We start from the raw sequence: 20,385 nt of genomic DNA, 5'->3' as shown, positions 1-20,385 counted from the left end.
TGTGAGACTTTCAATGCAGTCATCAGGCCTGCTAGAGATAAGCCTATCCTCACCCAAATGGAATGGATGAGGAGGTATGTAATGAATAGGAACAATGAAAAGTGGGAGGATTCACAAAAGATTTCCAGCAACCTTAACCCCTATGTGAGACATGTGTTGGCTAGGATAGAATTTGTGGCTAGGAAGTGTGTTGTGCAACCATGTAGAGGGCAAACATTTGAAGTGCAGTTGATGGATGATCAAGAGTGTGTGGATTTGGAGAAGGACACTTGTACCTGTTACCATTGGGAACTTACTGGGATTCCCTGTGTCCATGCTTATGCATGCATGATGGACATTAGGGGTGACATAGAGGCTTATGTGTACCCTTACTACACCATGGACTCATACAGGAAGGCTTATGAACCCCCTATCCAACCCATGCCTGGTCCTAAACACTGGGAGAGAGTGAGTATGAGGGAACCACAGCCTCCAGCATTTAAGGTACAGCCTGGAAGACCAAAGAGCAAAAAAAGGAAGCTGGAACCAGGGGAATGTTCTACTGCAACTGCACAACCACAGACAGCAAAGAGGCAGAAACAATGCAGTAAGTGTGCAGGTTTTGGTCATTATGCCAAGACCTGAAAAACACTCCTGCACCAACAACTGAGGAGCCAAGGCAACCAGGGAGACCACCCTCCAACACTCCTTGGATGGTGGAGGAGAGGAAGAAGAAAGAACTCAGAGCTGCCAAAAAGGTATAAACCTTGAACCTTGTGTTTCTGTAACTTTATGAATTTGATCCTGTAAGCTGATTATGTTGTGATTTCCCTAAAACAGAGCTCAAGTCAGCCAAGCTCAAGTCAACCAAAGCCAAGCTCAAGTCAACCAAAGCCAAAGCAGCAGTCTAAGTCAAAGGCAAATCCTTCCTCCAGCCAACCTGTAACAACCACTACTCAGTATCCACACAAAACTTCTAAGTGTTCCTCAAATCAGCCTGCAACAACAACAGTTCAACAAGCATCACACACAGGTGTGATAACTAGGGCCAAGCTGCAAAATTTCAAGGATGTTAACCTCACTCAGTGATGTAATAGCTAGAAAACAATATTATGTTTGAATTCATATTTATGTCATCATTTTGTTTGTTTGTCATTAGCATTTGAACAACCAGAGATATTAGGATGGTGTACATTTTGTATGGTTGTAATTGCCATGAAGACAGGTTCAAGTAAACACCTTTTGGCAACTATTTAAGAATATATATGTTCTGTCAACTAATTTGGCAATAATTCCCTATTTTACTGCATGCATGTGCTTTCAATTTTTTTTCAAAAACCATCATAACTGAACATCAACCACATGATTATAAATACTTGGAATTCATTCACTAAAATATTTAGAATTTCATTACACAAAAGCTCCCAGCACTACAAGTCACAAAATAACAATTCAAACACCTACTTCTATTACAACTAAACACCCCTAACCATTAGGAAAACTACACCAATTGACAAACTAATACAGATAGCCATGCCCACCCACATACAATGCACTAAAGAGCCCCCCCCCCCCCCGCCTTGCAGTCCATGTTCATTCTCTTTCTTTCACCATTCAAAGCCTTGCACCTAATCTTCAAATTGTCAACTTCATTAAGTAGACACCTCCTTTGCCCACTGATATCATCAACTTCCCTTTTCAACTCATTCACTTCACCCTTAAGCAGCTTCTTATCCAGCAAGAGGTTATTGATAACCCCTGTTTGCCAGTCTGTCCCATCAGGTTGGTCAACCCATTCAAAGACCTTGCACCCCCTTGATTCTGTGACTGGATCATAAAACTTGCAAGCTCTGAACTTCCTCCCTGGATTCTCCCTAGTCCAGCTAGTTAGCCTTGCCATTGGGTTTCCACAATTGCATTTTTTCTCCTTTGAAGGAGAATAGCTCAAAGAAGACATAAACTGCATCAATTTAAGATGAAAATAACAATTACTGCTCTGTACACATACGAATTCAAATTCTCAACAAAAACTTTCAATTAAACCCGTCTACCATAAAAAGCCCCAATTTCAGTTTCACATAAACCCTAATTTTTCGAAATTGACCAATTAACTGCGACAATGCTAATCCAACCACCAAATCCAGCATAATACATAACTGAATTGCTAAACTAAGGTAATTTAAGCAATAAATACATACCAAACAAGCTCAATTTGCCATTACATTGGAGAGAAAGTGCGATTTTGATGTATGAACAAACATACCTGTTACCACCTTCAATTCCTTCCTCTTTCCCAGCAAACCCTAGAATTCTTGATATGAAATCACTTTTTTGAATGAATTGATACCAGGATCAACCTATGTAATCCACAAATTTGCTCACAAAAGAACAGAAATGAAGAGAATCGTGCTTTTAAAGAGAGAATTGTAAAAAGTGACCGTTGGAGTAGGGCCCAGTAACAGTTCCGTTAACAGAAGCAAGATTTTGGTGGTAATTTCAAATTTTATTTTTTTTTATGTGGTGTTAAAATAAACTTTTTTTTTTGTGTGGTGTTAATATCAATTTTCATTGATTTGTATGGTGTTAAAATCTAAAATTTCCCAATAATAATTTCCAAAAAAAATTACAATGAGGTGAAATGTAAAGTAATCTCTCAGTGTTTCAAAAAAAAAAAAAAAAAAAAAAAAGTAATCTCTCAGTGGGTGTGCGCGAATAAATGGTTCCGGTGATTGCCGTCGGAAAATTGAATCCGATATCTTTTTCCGGCATTCATCTCTAAGGTTCATTATCTTCTTCGTGAATTAAGCATTCAATCAATTTTAGGGTTTTTATGTAATATGTGAATTGTATTTCTGATTTGAGATTTATATGTGAACCATGTGAATGATACTACTTAATGCCATTGTTTGTCTCGAATTTTGCTGCCTTGTTCTTATCATGATTTATTGTTTCATTTTGCTACTTAATTGCATTCGGTGTAATGGATTTTTCCTCTGGAAAGAAAAGATTGGTTTTATGTTATTTTTATGGTTTTCGTCTTTGAATAATATGTATAATCGATATCCATTTCTATAACTTGTGCTTGTCAGTTACCATGCTAGTAGAAAAAGACGCAAGACGAAGGGATTTGAATGAAAGAAGAATGTGAATATTTGAGATTTGGCTGGATGCCTGTATGTTGTATTTGTGCTTAAGTGAGCTCCTAAGTGAACAAGATGCTATTTGTATCTATTGTAATATAGACATGTACATGTTGCAGTTGTTGAATGATTGAATTAGTTATTTGACTATGTTGAATTAGAACTTGTATCTATGCTCAGGCATAATATGGTTGGAATTAGGTTATTAGTAGTTCGATTAATATTGGTAGTCAAAAATAGAAAAAGAAGGGGTTCAGAGAAGGAGAGTATGAAGTTTTAGTGTTACATCCCTTTCCACCACGTTTATCCGGTGTACACGGATTTAGGAAGGAGTTATAGTAGCGTATTGTAGATTAAAGTTGAATTATTTTTTTTTAAAAAAAAGGAAGGTAATGGGATAATTTACTGTTTTGAGGCAGAGAGAAATACAAGGGTTGGAGGGCTTTTGTTGATTAAAAGTGAATTAAAGACTGAATAAATAATGAGACTTTTATTTTGTGAGAAATGAAGCTTATTTAAGGACAAGCGGAGTAGAGATATTCAAAAGCTTGATGTTACCACTCCTTAGAGTCTTGCTTCCCAAAAGTCAAGTAACATAGGTCTTCAAATGATTTGGGAATTGTGACGGCCTCATTCCCTTTGTAGATTGTATGTCATAATTCTTTTTTCTCTCCAATTTTTTATAAAGATGATTAGGTTATATAAAGAACTTAAATCCATTATAGTTGTGCAAATGGTACGGACATCCTGAACTCTCTAATATAACCTATTTGGTAGAGCTTCAGTCAATGGTGAAAAAAGAATTTTAGTGGGTCATTTCCAAGAAGATCGCCTGACATGGCACACCTCTGGGCCCTCTAACCTAGCATGCTTAATTTGGAATTTGGACTTTAAATTGCATACAGTGGTAAACTGGTAATATTACCTGTTACAAAGCTTCTACAATGTTTTTATGCTGTCTGTCCATTAGCTAATGCAACCCTTGCACCAGGGCTTGGCATTAGCCATGCCAAGCAAAGAACTGGCAGCATAATGTTAGAATCCAACTCTCTTTGAGTGTATTTGAAGCTGGCTAGGCCTTTTACTTAAGTTTTCTAGGCCTTAGAGCAATTTCAAGAAGAAGTTCTGTAGGAGGCAATGATTAATAATGTCTGAGCTTCCTACCCATTGCCTATAGCTTTATTACTTGTGTGTTGTTGTAGGCATTTATAGAAATTATGCTGCCACATGTATAAAACACCCAAAAATTGATAAAATCTCAAGAAACCCTCAAAATAATCAAAATTCATCGTCGAACCTGCTTTTGCCCTGCCAGACTGTCACAAGCCCCGATCAACCCCCCTTGACTCCACTCTTGTCGCCAACATGCCAGAGTGCCCATCAAACTCGTCTATAGAATGTGGTGCTTCGTGCTGACAAGCCATTTCCGCACTTGGTTTGTGCCCTTGTTGCCAATAGACGGGAGAGTGCTATACAGTTCTAGTGTCATAACACTTGACCGTGACACATAGGTAGATATGTGAAGCAATCTACATATCCTTCTCTAGGCTATCTCCATATCCTATCACTCATCCTGTTACTCTCCAAAAACATTTTATGAGGAATGGGGAACTTGTTTAGTGTGAGATGTTCATTGGTACATGTCTCCTATAGTCTGATGTTAGCACTAAATAACTTTTGACTCATGTTAAGTGCTCCCTATCAAACTTTCCCCTCTAGTACATTAGTTTTATGGGCTGCAATTTGTCTATTATGCTTTTGTATAGTTAAGTATAACCATGTTCTATGATCTATATAGGTGCAAAAACCAAATATGATCTAAAGAAACTGCAAAGAAGCGTTCTTACTTAACCTTGGAGCAGTTGCGACAAGTGCCTGATGACACGAATACATACAAATCAATTGGTAAGTTCAATATCAGTATAAGTTTTTGATACATGAATTGAACCACATGTCTGTAACTTTTGGGGTTTGGTGCAGTTTGGGACCTATGTTCAATTGATATGTGACTGCTGTATTGTTGGTTGATTGTTTACCTTATAGATTTTTGTACTTAATGGTGTTTTTGTTACCTTTGTTATGCAGGAAGAACGCGAGAGTCCTCCTTGGCTTACAGAATCTATGGTTGTAAATCCTCAACAATATTTTGCCAAATTTGGTCTTGATGGATGAAAAGGAACAGAAGTTCAAGGATAGTGAGACTGCAATAGCTTCTTTACAGGTTTTTATACTTATTAATCGTTTGTTTTCTACCTTCTCAATTTGTCTTTCACTTGTTTGGTTTTCAGTTTATCGTTTTTCACATCGTTAATTAGTGTCATATTAGCAAGACGACCTAGCAATATTTCATAAATATATCCCAATTTCAGTTGTATGTGTTCATTTATTGAGATTACTTTGTTGCTGTAGACATTAACTTGATGTGTTGTCTTTATATATGGTGACAGACTTCTAAGTGTAACTGGAAAAACAGATGGTTTTATACGGTGACAGACTTCTAAGTGTGACTGGAAAAACAGATGGGGGAAGTGGAAAACAACCTAAAGGAGCTGCTGCAACAAGATCCTGGTCTTGCCAGCCAAATCATGTCCCTTTCAGTAACGTAAATCTCACTCTAGAGAATCATTTTTTAACCCTGTTTTTCTTTTCTAAGTCTTTTGGTTTTGTTTTGTTTTGAATTGCTTAAATGGGTTCCCTGATATTTATAAGATCATATAATTTTATTTTATTTTTTTCATAACTCTTGATTTCTGTGAGCTCTTCTTATAGGATCTCTGACTAAAGCTATCCTTTTGGCATCACCAAATTGGAAATTATAAAATGGTAAAAGCTTAACATTTTCAGTACCTTACACACTATACTTTGAGTGATATCCATAGAAAATGCTTAAAGAGATCAAAATTTCATAAATGTATCACTTTTTTTTACAAAATTCCCTACCGTCCACGTCAACGTCTGTAAATATGAAATAATTTTTTCCTGGTTCACAATATAACCGTTATATGAATTAGCGGTGTATATAGAGGTTCATTAAACTATAAACCGCTAATTCAATCAGCAGTTTCACGCTTTTTAATTAAAAAAAATCCTAGATTGTTTAGCTGACGTGGATGGTATGTAAGGAATTTTGTCAGAAAGCAGCATAATTTAGGAATTTTGTATGTTTAAGCAATTTTCACGGAAATCACTCCTATAATTTCACAAAATGCCCTTAAAATAAATGAAATTGTAATGTGGCCTGACTTTTGGAAGTTACCCTTTAGATGTTACCTCTGTAAACTTACATTGACAAAGATAGTAAACTAGAGCATAAAATTCGATTATAGCCAACTAAGGATGATTTATTGATTTGCTTCTACATCCTGTGATGTTAAGCAGCAATACACTATATATACTAATAGCTTGTGACCAATCTCTCTTGGAGTTCCAATGAGTTTTGGCTATTGTATGGCTGATCTTTGTGCTTGTGCACGATGATATTCACTGAGAACCCATATGGGGAAAATGCACCTGTATGACGAATATTCGATTATGCAGTTCTTCATGAATATTCCAGTGCTTTCCTGTATAAAGTTACCATAACTGTTAGATATTATGGATAAGTAGTAAAACTGTGTACTGTGTGACTGACGTTAAATGAGAATCTGGGTTGTAACTTGAAATTCACTTCTCCAAGGCAAATTCATGTATAGGACAGTCTACTCTTACCATGAAGAATAGCCTTGGTCCTTGGATACAAGAAGTTTCACCTTGAATTTTTTTTTTAACATTATTATATTGGTAAGTGATACTCTTTCTGTCCCTAAATAGAAGTTTCATTTTACTATAATTTTGTGTCTTTAAAAGTCCAATCTTTTTTATCAGTATCCACTTTTTTTTATTCACCTTCATATAACTGAACATTACTATTTTTCTAGTTTACAATTAATCAACCTAACCTCTTATCATTTTTTAAATTCACTCTTTAGTAAATGAGACTTTTATTTAGGGACGGGGGGTTTATGCTCCATCTTAAGAGCTAATAATCATTTTTTTTTTTTTTGGTCGGTTCGCATTAAAATTGTTTAATTAGAAGTTTTGTCCGAAGTAAAATTGCTGAATTAGAGGTTTTGTCCAAGGTAACTAATTGAAGTAGCGGTTTATGAATAAAATCGATAATTGAATTAGCGGTTTATTGAATAAAATCGATAATTGAATTGGCTTTTTTTACCATGGACAAAACTGCATTTATGCTGCTGCAGTAAAACTCAAGAATAGGAGGTTATATTATTGACTAGATATATTTACTTTTGTTAGCTTTTGTGACTGCATATCAAAACTGAATCTTGTAATTACCTGTGGCGGGAAGTCTCCATTTTCTAACTGTGAGTTGATTACCAACCTCATCCCTCGGTCTACGGGGTCGGGATCTACTTCCCACTGTTACATTGAGAACCATTTGGGTTAACCATAGTTTTAAGTTTGCTGTCATTTTTTAAGTTGCAATAGGAAATGCAGGATAGAATACAGTTATACTCACCTGCCCTGCTCTAATGAGAGTTAACAATGCCCATGAAGTTTGCACCAGATTTGACTTGTTCCCTTTTAGGTTTGTATAAACCTGTTCCACAATCCCAAAGATTCACAAATCTAAACTTTTAGGGAAAACTCCTCACAGACTGATGTTATTTCTCTACAAGAAATGCGGCTTTTACCACCAAAAGTGAGGGAGAGAGGGGAGTGGATTAGAGTACCTCGTTGGAGCTTGAGAGGTAGCTTTCGCCCCACCCGCCATTAGGCAATTGCTTTGAGAGTATAAACTCACATGCCTTTCGCACAGCCTGACTATTATGGTAGTTTTTATTACACCTTAGTAGTGCCTCCACTGCAAACCATATTCCATAGGTAAAACAAATTCCCCAAAAACCATACCTATCCCCACAAAAACAAACCAACAAGAAATAACTCTCAATTCCTCAAGTGTATTTTCTTAGATAGAAAATTCAATTGAACAAATGAAAAAAAAGATACATTCGAGATAGAAATCAAAATTGCATTACGTGTGTGAAACAATATCATTTTTTTTTCCGTACGAAAATCATATTTCAATTAAAGATCAGCAGTAAGAAAATAATAAACTCTGTATTTACCAAGAACCATCAGGGTTTTGAGTCCTTTCAATGTATTGTATTCCTCTAGAGATCGAGTCTTCTATTTCTTTGGTCCTGTGATTTGGGTATTGCTCCTTGAAGAGTGTTAAAGCTTGGATTACTGAGGAAGTGCACTCAACATGCCTATAATAACAGTAAAAAACAAGATTACATTTATCAAATTAGAAAAGTTGAGGTTTATTTATTTATTTATTTTTTTTTTAAAAAAAAAAACTCTACAACTGATCGTCTTGGCTCGGTCTATGATCATCTCTAGTTAAAAACCACAGTATTAGCTGATAACTATGGAGTATGAAATAAGTTAGTATATAGAAGCTTACTCTCTTTCGATTAGAACATCATCGAAGAGCTCTGTTGGATTGAATCTCTGAGATTAGACAATACATCTCATTAGAAATTATAAAATTAATTTGATTTTAACTTAATCTATATTAAGATAGAAGTTGGTTATACCTCAATCCAACGGTATGTTCGCTGAGGCTCCCAAGCTGTTAAACCACCATTCTCACTCTAACAAAAGGATAGGATAAAATGCTTGGAATAATTACTCCAACATATCTCATACTAGCAATCTACTAGTATATTGCTATTATCATTATATTTGAAATTATCGGAACTTATGTGTTTATATTTGAAATTATGAATGTGTTTGAAATAAGTCAAAATAGGCTGAGGTAAACATAATTTAAGTAATTAAAGCTGGCGAATCGAAATTAAACATAATACAAAATGACAATGGTCTCTAATTTAAATCAATAACTGTATGTATAACACTAACCTGTAGAGAAAGAATGACATTCACAGCATCAAATAGGCGCTCAGCTTCCATTTTTTCTTCCTCAAGTTCAGGAAACATTTTTGCAAATAGCAGTGCAACCTATAAAACAATACCGTTGGAACATAACGATAAGCAAAAAAGGATACAAAATCTTCTGGTAATTTCGCTTGGATTAATGAAATTTTTATATACACTCATATAAGTCATTGTAAGGCACACTAATGTTATTTTTTGCTCATTTAAAATTAATAAAATTTATATGTACTAATAAGTCATTTTAAGCCACACTAATGTTATTTTTTGGTCATTTGATGATTACATGAACAATAATCATTGAAATGAGTAAAATATAACATCGGATTTAAAAGGGAAATAGTTCTCATTGAAGCATACAATTTAAATGAAATATAATATTTGCTTTCTGTTTGAAAATGTTTATATTTAATCACCTTGAGTCCTTCTGCAGTGCAATCAGAGACTTGCCAGCCGTGATCTGGTGTTGAGAAAGTCCATGAACCTTTACAAATATGTCTATACATCTCCTTAAAATTTCCTGATGGATTCTCCCTAACCTATATTGCAATTTGCATCAGAGTAAAAATTTTAGGAGAAATTTTACACGATATTTTACATACAAGTATTTTGGCATACTTGCATGATCTTCATAGGCCTCTTATGAAAATATTCTATGAAAAATTAAAGAATTTAAAATATCCGGTTTTAAAATATATTTTGTATAACTCAAAAGTATTTCATGATTCTTTATTAGTAGTTTGTAAAATGAGAAGTTTGTTAAAATGAGAAGGATGAGAAGGATTATATATGCTTATATTTTGCATTGAATGTGCTGATTTTTTTAATTGAATGCATAAATTTTTCGATTTATATTCCATGTGCATAAAATTTAAACAGAATGTGCATGATTTTAATTCTGAATATGCATATTGATTACTCTTATTCATTTAGCTAGGTATTTGGGTAGAGAGGGCACGACATTACCAATTCCAGTAGACATTTCAAGTTACCCTTTAGATTTAATTTAGTTGCATAGTTTTCTTATTCATTCACCTAAAATCACCCCGCTTATCTTTCTCTCTAATCCTTTATTTCCATTACATAGTTGTGGAACAACATTCATTAGCGATTGTTGGGGGAAGCTGCTAAATTAAAATCTATGATCTAAAATGGTGAAGATGATCAGATTGTTTGTACAAGAGTTTGGAGGGAAGAATTGAAGGCAAGGAGAAAAATAATCGTGAAACTTGTAGGAGGAAAAGATGAATAGTAAAAATGAGGACGACGGTCGGTTTTAATTAGATGGTAGATGGAAGAGTAGCGTGAATTTGTGGGAACTAAGTTCTATAATCAAGGATATTTGATCAGTAGAGATATAGTGAGAGAGATGAAATAGAGTAGCGTGTTTTTTTGTTCTAATTTCAGCCGCTAGATTGCTCATATGAATGGTTGAGATTCCTTCTCGTCTTTCTCATTTTAAGATCTTTCTCATTATATATATATATAAGGTCGTAGTTGAGTGAAAGAAAAAAAAACCTGTGAAGCTTTGAGAAAACTGTGCGCTTTCTTAAGTGGTGTTGCATATTCATGAGTAAGACCACTGGCATGAATTGCATGAAATGCTTGTGCTGCATCCCAGGTTTGGCAGCCAAGGGCCTGCTCTCAAATTTGTACGAGGATTATTAGTAAATTGCACACGAAAGTTTGTTACACAAGAATTTTTGCTTCGTTACTAAAAGTTACCGTAAACTTCATCCCATCCTCAGAAATCCACAAATAATCTGGGATCCTGGCTAGATGTTTCTTGTATGCTGTTGAGTTCGGATCTTCCGCCCAACAAGCCATCAAACAAAGTACCTGTGCCACAAGGTCTTAATGGCATTCACTGAAAGAAAGTAAAGACAAAATTCAAGGGCAATTGTGAATGGTAACAATGTATGTGTACCTTCTCAACGCAACCAATGCAGCAGTATCTGCTGTTGATGTCCTCATAGTGTACATTTGCTATTGCTGTTTTGAGCGCCTTTTCTCTGAGTTTCGAGAAGGGCCAACGGTTGAGGATTGGCTCACCAATGTGGTGAAGAAGTCCCCAAATCATATCTTGCAACACATGATGTGGGGTATAAAGATCCTCCTACAAAAAGTTGTTAGTTGTGTAAATTACATAATTATGCTCGATTGTGTCCATAATTACGTCGTAAAAAATTCTAGAGCTTACCTTAGCACATGAGTTTCTAGCTTTGTTCCAGTTAATTTCATGGTATGGCTGGGGGTAAATTTCTGTTCTAAGTGACTGAATGAGTTGAGTGATTGGACCAACAAATCTCCTACCATACAAGTATGATACTGGCATGTACACTAATCGGCAATAGCACAAAGTTTTCCCTGCAATTGAATTATACATCAAAGTTTTACGTTGAGAGCAAAAAAATTAAATAATTCCATAGACTAATCTAACAATGTTTCATATGAAAGTGGTTTTGTAAATGTAATATTGAGTATTACAACCAAATCGTAAATCTTTGATCATCATTTACTGAGGTAGTACATGCTCTTATGTTGAATCCTAAATTCTTATATATTTGTTCATAACACTCCAATCCACGCGTTTAAAATGTACCGTAAAAGTTAGTATGATTTGGTCAATAAAAGATAAATATAGCCTATTTGTAAGAGCCAAATTACATGTAGCACTACATAAGTATCAAGTATGGATGTATAGAGTAGTTTGAGAACCTGGATGCATTGGTAAAGAATCAGGGAGTAGCCAAAGCTCTGGAGGTGTTGGGTTGCACCCATCCCATTCGTACACTCCAAGCACCTTTAGTAATCGGTCCAAAGCCAAAAGAAGGGCCAGCTTGTTACAAGTTTTTGTGTTAATTGAGATAAAAAGGTTATGTAACAGACTACATACATACATATAGTAGTAAATTAAAATCATGATCTATAGGCTATAACGTCACGTAATTAACTCTTTGGTAGTCAATTTAGTTGCTTCTATGATCATTTAATGATCATGTTCTTTCGAATACATACAATTTCTTGCTCTTTAATTATGTCAGCCGTTTTTGGAACATAGCATGAAAGTGCATGTATTCAAAAGAACTCACATGTTATGAACGTCCTTTGTAACGAAAGCATGTATGGTGCTCACGTTGTACATAAGTGTATGGCTTAAACTGTGTAGTGTTAGTTAGCTACTTCCAAATAAACATGAAAATACATAGTAGTAAAGGAGATAAATGTGAACAAACCGAAAGCCAAAATTTCCCCCATGATGGAATGCTTGTAGCACCACCATGGTCAAGGATCCATTTACGACCCCTTGCAATCGCGTTATCCTCACCATCATCAGGGCCTTCTCCCAACAACCTTAGAGCAATGTAGCTAATTGCTGAGCCAAACATGGTACTATGGCTATCTATGTGGAATCCCCACCCTCCGTCTTCATTCTGAAATATATTTTGCAAAAATATACTTTATACTTGGTATAAATTAGGTAGAAAATAGGACAATTAAATTAAATTTTATCAAGAAAAAGAAAGGACAGTGGTCAAGCTAGTAGCTAGGGATTATTTAATATTGCAAGCAAGTTCCTATTTATAACTATTGAAGTTGCTCTAACCAATATAGATATATTACCTCCATTTCATATTAATTGCAACATAGAAATTTTTTATGTCTCACAAATAATACCCTTTGTTGTAATTAATATATAACGGAGGTAGTAACAAAATTAGAGACTATCTAAATACCTGATGATTGTATATATAACGCTTTGTCTCCCTTTGATGTTCAGTGGATAAAAATTTATTGAGATCTCCTGTAACATATAGCGCCATTACCTGCAATTTAATTTATCAATGCTATATTATCACTTTGTATGGAATACTCTTTCAGTGAATTTGGTGCATAGAACTACAACTATCATTAACGGAATCAGCAGATCGGCTAATCAAAACAGTTAATACAATTCGTTATATCAAGCGGCTACTAGCTATTTTTTTTTTTTTAATTAAAAAAAAAAAAAAAAAAAAAAAAAAAAAAAAAAAAAAACTTACCAAGGGAGGCATGAAATAAAGTGGGCCAGCGTTATCAGCAGGCCAGTGACCATCATGGGCTTGAATACTGGTAAAGAAGTTGATGGCCTTCTTCAGTGTTATGGTCACTGCTTCTTCTCCTATTACCTCTCTTTCCTTCAACTTCACTCCTTTATCCATTTCCACATTTGCCTTTCCTTTTCTCAACTGTCCAAACATTTTGTTTAAAATTTTAATCAAAAAAATCACGTTACCTCGATTCTATTCTTAACCCCGTCAAAAAAACATATAATTTATACTCGTGTATAGAAAATTTGAAATAACTTATATGTACAAAGTATAATTTTTAAACGTAAAATGAATACAACTATTATGTAAGTCAAATCCTTAGGAGTATATACCAAACTTTAACTCATAAACTAAAGGTTAGTAGTCAACAAAAAAAAGTCAAACTACTTTGAGCTATAGGTTTACTAAGAAAGTGTAAAACACAAAATATTTTGACCTCCATTCTCATTAGAAGATCAGCACTTTGCCTCATGTTAAAACGGTTCCTCTTGAACTCCTCCCTTGCCCTCTCAACCTCGGCTCGTTCCTCCGTTGTTCCGGCCTCTGGATCAAACTCCCAATGTTGTCGACCGATAAAATTGTTTAGACTCTCTAGCCATGGACCCTTGCCTTCTGCTATCTTCAATTTCCACATGATAACCAACTTAAACTAAGCATACACTCTAGATCAGATGAACTATTAATTACTCTTAATTCTTTCTAGCTTGATTAGGAAAGAAAGGTGAAATATAGATAGGTAGTAATTAACTTCAATTTGCTGAGTTTTATAAGCAGAGATTAAGGGAAGCAAGGAGATAATGATATTGATTGTAGCTAGGGCAGTTTTGCATGATTCTAACAATTGGCACCTAACCTCTACAATTTTTACAATAATATTAACAATTAGGAGATGGTAGCTATCCTCTCCTTTTATTGGCTTGCTTACAATGGGGCCTATAAATCATTTCTTTATGACAAAATAGAGATATTTGGTCATACAAAACGATTCCTTTAAATATTGTTAATTATTACTTAGGTCCTATTGGAGACATATATAATTCCATATCAATTCAGTAAAAATAATTATATTTCGGTATAAAATTAATTTGATTTCAGTAAAAATAATTTTTAGTATGTAATATACAAAAACTTTTTTTACAATTATACAAGTAATAGAGAATCAGTAAAAATAAGAGTCTATTCACGTCAGCTTAATTTCAGTTCAGTTCAGTTCAATTCAACTCCAATTAGTTTAGTTTAGTTCAGTTCAGCTCCAATCAGTTCAGTACAGTTTAGCTTCTAATTTCCTTCTCTCACAAAATATTCATTTCAACTCTATTCAGTTCAATTTAGTTCAGCTCCAATTAGTTCGGTTCAGTTCAGCTCCATTTAGTTCAGTTCAGTTCAGCTCTATTCAGTAAATATGAACAGGTCCTAAGTTTTAATCGATAAAAATAATTTTGGTTTGGTAAAATTGATTTCAATTTATCAAAAATAATTTCAATTCAATAAAATTGATTTCAGTTAAGCAAAAATAGAGCCTCAAAATACGAAATTTACACCATATTGTAAGGCTTTATTCTCTTTACTTGATTTTTGCTAAAATAAAATTATTTTTGTTGAACTTTAATTACTTTACTGAAATTAAATTATTTTTTGTTAAACTTAAATTGTTTTAAACTAAAGTTAAATTGTTTTATTTTTAAGTAGAACTCAATTTTTTAACTTACTTGCTATTGTGTTTGTTCATTAAATTTACTTAATATTGCTCCTATAAAAAAAATAAAGATTACTTAATATTATTGATATAAACTTCTTTTTATTAATTATTTTATTTTGCTTAACTTTTAGTATCGTTATAGATATGAAATTACTTTTACTAGACTTATCCCAGTTCACTTCACTTTAATAAAAAATATTCTGTAAAAAAAATTCACTTCATTTAAAATAATTTTAGTTGAGCAAAATAAGTTAAATTTGGTAAAAATAATTCCAGTTCAGTAAAAATCAATATCTTTGAAGAAGAAATAATTTTAGTTCAGTAAAAATAGAGGAGTTTGCCAAAGAAAGTAATATCCTAACTAGAGTTTACCTCTGGATATTGATAACATTAGAGAGCTAAACATGAGTTAACTCATATATTTTTGTGAAAAGATTTATATATATACATAAATTAAACATGTATAAATTAATATGATTCAAAATTGCAGTTTTTAGATTTTAAAAAATTAACAAGGTATTGTATTACATAGCTTGTTTTAATTGAAGAGAAGACAAAATCAGTATTTTAATACTACCTATGTTAAATGTTATGTGTAACTTTGGAGTATTATTTGTCAGATATAAAATATTCCAAAGTTTCACCTAACATTTAATAGAGGTGATATAAGGGGGAGGGAGAGGGTGGTTGGCCTAGAGCCGAAGGAGGGTTTTTAGGCCGCGATCGACATATGGGAGGCAAAGGGTTGGGCTAGCGTTGTGTGGCAGTGGCAATGGCAATGGTTGCGTTGAAGGTTGTGATGTTTTTTTTATTTCATTTTTTTAACCAATCATAGGATGACACGTGTCATATAACTTGTAATGACAAGTTGGATTACTAGAGATTGTGTTTGAGCGGATGGAGTACAAAGTTGAGATTATTTAAAACTAATTGAAAGTTGGGATTAATTTGGACGGAAGAAGCAAAGTTGGGATAAATCTTGGCAAATTTTCCAAAAAAAAAAAAAAGCCCACATGTGCCACCATCACCTCCACTTCCACCCTCACCCTTACACCAACCCAAAACCCCTCACCAAATCAACCCAACCACTTAGAAACCACCACCTCCACCATCACCCTAACCCCAACCTGAAACCTCCTCCTCCCATCACAACGCACAACTCCCTTAGCAACCTTGTTAACATGAATTGAACAAAGGGCATGTCGATTTTAATTAGTCTATTCGTTGATGTTGGACTAGGTTGCTTGACAAATAAACTACAAGCATGTTATCACAAAAAAAAAAAAAGAGGCCCACTGAAGTGAAAATAGTATAGTAGGGGGGTGTACCATGTGCATGGCACACCCGAAAGTACATTACACATAAATAAAATAAAATTGGGACAAATTTATGCTCTTTTATTTATATGTAATGTTCATTTTTTTTTTATGAAGAAATTTATATGTAATGTTTTTTATTTTATATGTTATGTTCATTTCTCTCTCTCTCTCTCTCTCTCTCTCTCTCTCTCTCTCTCTCTCTCTCTCTCTCTCTCTCTCTCTCTCTCTCTCTCTCTCTCTCTCTCTCTCTCCTCTCCATCTAACTTCTTCTTTCATTTTATTTCTTGGTTTTTATAGCTTTTATGTGCTTAATTTATCACACACAATCACATTTTTACTAGATTTAACACTCCAAAATCCGAATTTCACAACCAATTTTTTGGATTTTTCATGATTTGAGAATTTTGGGTATTTTTATTTTGACTAAAGAATTTTCAATTGAGTGTTCTACTTGCTTGATTTTCACTATTAATCACTTTACACGGGTTTTCTACTCATATGAGGTATGATTTCTCTTTCTTTGTTTATCTTTAATTTGTTCTATATCATAAATATAAAACCCTAGGTTGTGCTTCAATGGTGAAGTCTCTTTGTTTGTTCTTTAATTATTACCTATATTTTGAGTTTTGTGATGATGTTTGTTATTTATACGAAGCTTTATTATCATGAAATTACTTAATTAATTGAATTTTTGGCAGTACCATTGTTGTTCATCATCTTCTTCCATGTATTTGGGTTGTAGCATTTTTCCATTATTTTTAGGTAATGTTCTTTCATTTATATGTAATGTTCTATTATTTCTAAATTATGCTCTTTTATTTATAGGTAATGTTCTTTTATTTATAAGTTATGTTCTTTTGTTTGTAAGGTAATGTTCTTCCGGGTGTACCATGTGCATAGTACACCCGCCTGTACGAAACAATAACTATTTTAAAGAAAATAATGAAACTCCTAATTAATGGAGGTTTCAAAGGCAATAAGTTTTGGTAACAATATTTTGGCTTATTGGTTTATTTAACCAACCTTATTGGAGAATTATGCCAAGAATGATTGGCTTATTGGAGAATAATTCTTGGCATAAGCAGAAATGCCCTTGCTCGGGAGGCTACGGGTTAAAAACAAAAGCTGTGTTGTGCAGCTACCGCTTTGTAATAGAAGACTCGGCCCAAGCAAAGCCCAAAACTCCCGCAACTAACAATAATTCTCTAAGCTTATCGGAAACAGTATCTGCAACATCGATTTATGTTACACCCAAAAATCAGATTTTTGACTTTTCATTGACTTTGACCAAGCAAATTGGTTCTTAGACTCAGTAGAAGTCTTTCGAGCTAAACCGGTAGAGATATAGCAAGAATTGGGCTAATATCATCCAAAGGCCAATATTAGAAACCGGTTTGGAGGCAAAGTGGGTAATTTAATTTTAAAGAGAGTTGACAGCTTGACGCCAAGAAGCGTAACTGCACAGCAGTTATGGGAGTCAGTCATAATCGCCGCTCCAATTTGCTTATATATAGAAGCATGAAGATCGAAGGAAGGACATTAGCAAATCAATTAACAACAAGCATTTCATTTCTTTTAAGCTTTCTTCTTAGATTTCATATATTCCCTTGGCTTAGTAGCCAAGTGATACTTTAGTTTAGTTTTGTTTTCTCTTAGCATTTACTGAAGATCGTTCATCTTTTCCAATTGTATGATCATGGAGGTAAATTCTCCTTCAACTTATACAATTGTAGACCTGACTCTATTCTTTAATTAATGGAATGAATTTGTATCTTTTGTCATATATTTATCTACTCTTTTATTTAATCAATCTAACTTGTTTTACATTCTTTGGGAAAGCTTCTTTATTGTTTGTGTTGTTATGTTAGCATCTAGTAAGGTTATCAATATTTGAAATCGGTAACTCGAGAGGCCACCCCCTAATAGTTTAGAACAAGATATATAGAGTATTTAACTTGTTGGAAAAGAACAATATTTGCCTCAATAACCTAAAAAGTTCTCTAAAGTATTGGCTTATTGGTTAGTTTAGAGAATTTAGATAGGCTTATTAGACTAGATTATTTGGTTATTTAGTTAAATAATTCTCTAAATTTGGCTTATTTGGATGGTTATTATTGGTTAAATAATTCGCTAAACAAGCCAAATAATTTGGTGAATTTAGATTGGCTTATCTAACCAAATTATTTGCGTATTTGGAGAATTCAATGTTCAAATTATTTGGCAAATAACATGTTCAAATTATTTGGATTATTTAACCATCTAAATTCTCCAAATTGGCTTATTTGCAACACTCAATCTCATTGCCATCTTTCATATAATATAAATACTATATTTACCATCCCATGTTTCTTATAGGGAGGAAAAAAAAATCTCCAAAAGAACTTGTTTTATTAATCTTCCTATTAACTAACAAATTTTTTCTTACACAAACAAATAAAAAACTATTGGAAAAATTGTCATGATTAATCCTAACTTTGCTCCATCAGCCAATATTAATCTCAACTTTCGTTTGTTTTTTTATCACTCTCAATTTTATACCCTATTAATTTTTTATCACTCCCAAGTTACTTAAAATCGGTTGAAGAGGTAAACTTTACTTGTGATTATTTATACACGTGTCGCCACATGATATGTTAAAAAAAAATTAAACTAAAATTTTTTAAAAAATAAACTCCAACCCTCCCTCGGCTTCTTCCACCACCACCTCCCATTCCCTTATCCCCAAGCACCTCCTCCTCTCTCTATCCTCCTCCTCCGCTGCCATCGCCGCCACCACCACCACCACCAAATTCCATCCCACACTAGCCTTGACTTTCTCTACGTCGGTAATAATGCCTTAACCAACTATCGCGACTTCCAAACCTCCTCCTCTTCCGCCGCCATTGAAGCACTCCCTTCCTCAGCCTCCGACATCTACCTTGAACTCTGCAGTGAATCTTCCTCAACCAACTCTTACTCTAACTCGCTAGCGTCCGATTCTGATGTTTCTGTTGAGATACAGACATTAACGGCGAGAACTTTGCATTTTTCGGTGAATGGAAAAAGGGATGATTCCAGCATTGAAGAGAAACAAAAGGGCGGATCAAAAACGGTGAGGGAAGGGATGGGAGCAGTAGGAATTGGATGGGGATGGGAGGTCGAAGGTCGGAATTCAACGGGGAAGAGATGGGTAGGCGAAATTCAGTAGGGAAGGGGGAGAAAACGTTAGGGGATCCGGGGAAGGGAGAAGATCGGTGGTCAGAGTTAGGAACGGTTGTCGCCTGGTCGAAACAACATGGGCTTTCTCCTTATCAGCGACAGTACGGGCGCCGCCTGTCGGAACCTACTGCTGGCAAGGGTTGGTTTTTTTTTAATTTTTTTGGACCTGTTACATGTGGACACGTGTCTGACAACTTGCAATATCAAGTTGGACGACCAGTTGGGGGTGATAAAAATTAATTGGGTATACAGTTGGGAGTGATAAAAAATAAACGAAAGTTGATATTAATATTGGCGGATAGAGCAAAGTTGGGATTAATGATGGCAATTTTTCCAAAACTATTTCTTATTTCAATCTTTAAATATTACTTTACCATTATTGTTTCGGGGTTTTTTGTGTCCCTCGGGAAAGTTATAGCTCAAGACCGGATTTCGCAAGGACGCATGTACCTGCAAAGCAAACAGAGCGCCGAATGGTCGGTGGTCCGCCTCCGAAGATTAAGTTAGTACGGTGTTCAGAGTAAAACGTGCGAAAATTAAGTTATCTGCTCGGATTCCAAGCTCAGGTGTTGTCTGTTTCTTGAGAATGCCAGCTCTGTAATTAATGTCAATATTTCGTCCCGTCATAAATGAGGGAAGTGTCCCTATTTATATGGTCATTGGGAAGTGTGCCCTCCCTAAGGTTTGATGACCAAGGGACTAGGGCACGCCGTTTTGCGACGCCTCAAAGTTTGGGCCTTAAAGGTCGTCTTTTCAGAAGGGATATCTGAGTGACACGTGTCACGCATCCAGAGAGGCCATTTGGGCGCCTCCCATGGCGACACGTGTCGCTCTCTCATTGGTCCACTTGGGATCATTAAATACTCCAAATCAGGAGTTGTTTGTGCTCGACACGTGTCACCATCTGGAAGGTCTAGGCTGGTGCCCCCTCCAGTGACACATGTCAAACGCTGATTGGGCCACTTAGCGGGGTACAAAATACCCAAAAAAATTATCAT

The 20,385-nt window shown here is 34.8% G+C and overlaps 1 protein-coding gene and 1 long non-coding RNA gene across 3 annotated transcripts; one reads left to right on the top strand and one right to left on the bottom strand.

The window, feature by feature from the left end:
- Nucleotides 1-2,550: 2,550 nt before the first annotated feature.
- On the top strand, nt 2,551-6,281 carry LOC110683762. Its single transcript, XR_002503668.1, has 4 exons — nt 2,551-2,759; nt 4,918-5,024; nt 5,205-5,340; nt 5,567-6,281. It is a non-coding gene; the product is annotated as an uncharacterized LOC110683762 (long non-coding RNA).
- Nucleotides 6,282-6,362: 81 nt separating this feature from the next.
- LOC110683761 (lupeol synthase-like) lies at nt 6,363-14,035 on the bottom strand. 2 transcript variants are annotated; one of them, XM_021860164.1, is made up of 18 exons: nt 13,608-14,035; nt 13,124-13,309; nt 12,818-12,907; nt 12,317-12,514; nt 11,799-11,919; nt 11,281-11,447; nt 11,008-11,196; nt 10,806-10,919; nt 10,599-10,718; nt 9,497-9,619; nt 9,048-9,146; nt 8,723-8,779; nt 8,590-8,636; nt 8,249-8,392; nt 7,853-8,030; nt 7,639-7,719; nt 7,455-7,538; nt 6,363-6,682 (listed from the first exon to the last, which is right to left on the bottom strand). In XM_021860164.1, the coding sequence occupies exons 1-18, from the start codon at nt 13,803-13,805 to the stop codon at nt 6,560-6,562; spliced, it is 2,319 nt and encodes a 772-aa protein (XP_021715856.1). In that variant the 5' UTR covers nt 13,806-14,035; the 3' UTR covers nt 6,363-6,559. The 2 variants fall into 2 exon arrangements, with proteins under 2 accessions (XP_021715856.1, XP_021715857.1); XM_021860165.1 differs by having other exon boundaries at nt 11,799-11,883; nt 13,608-14,034.
- Between the last annotated feature and the right edge of the window lie 6,350 nt (nt 14,036-20,385).

This window comes from Chenopodium quinoa, unplaced genomic scaffold (assembly GCF_001683475.1).
Source record: "Chenopodium quinoa cultivar QQ74 unplaced genomic scaffold, ASM168347v1, whole genome shotgun sequence".
NCBI lineage: Eukaryota > Viridiplantae > Streptophyta > Magnoliopsida > Caryophyllales > Amaranthaceae > Chenopodium > Chenopodium quinoa.
Note: the sequence above shows the minus strand (reverse complement) of the source record. Positions and strands in the feature narration are given on the sequence as shown.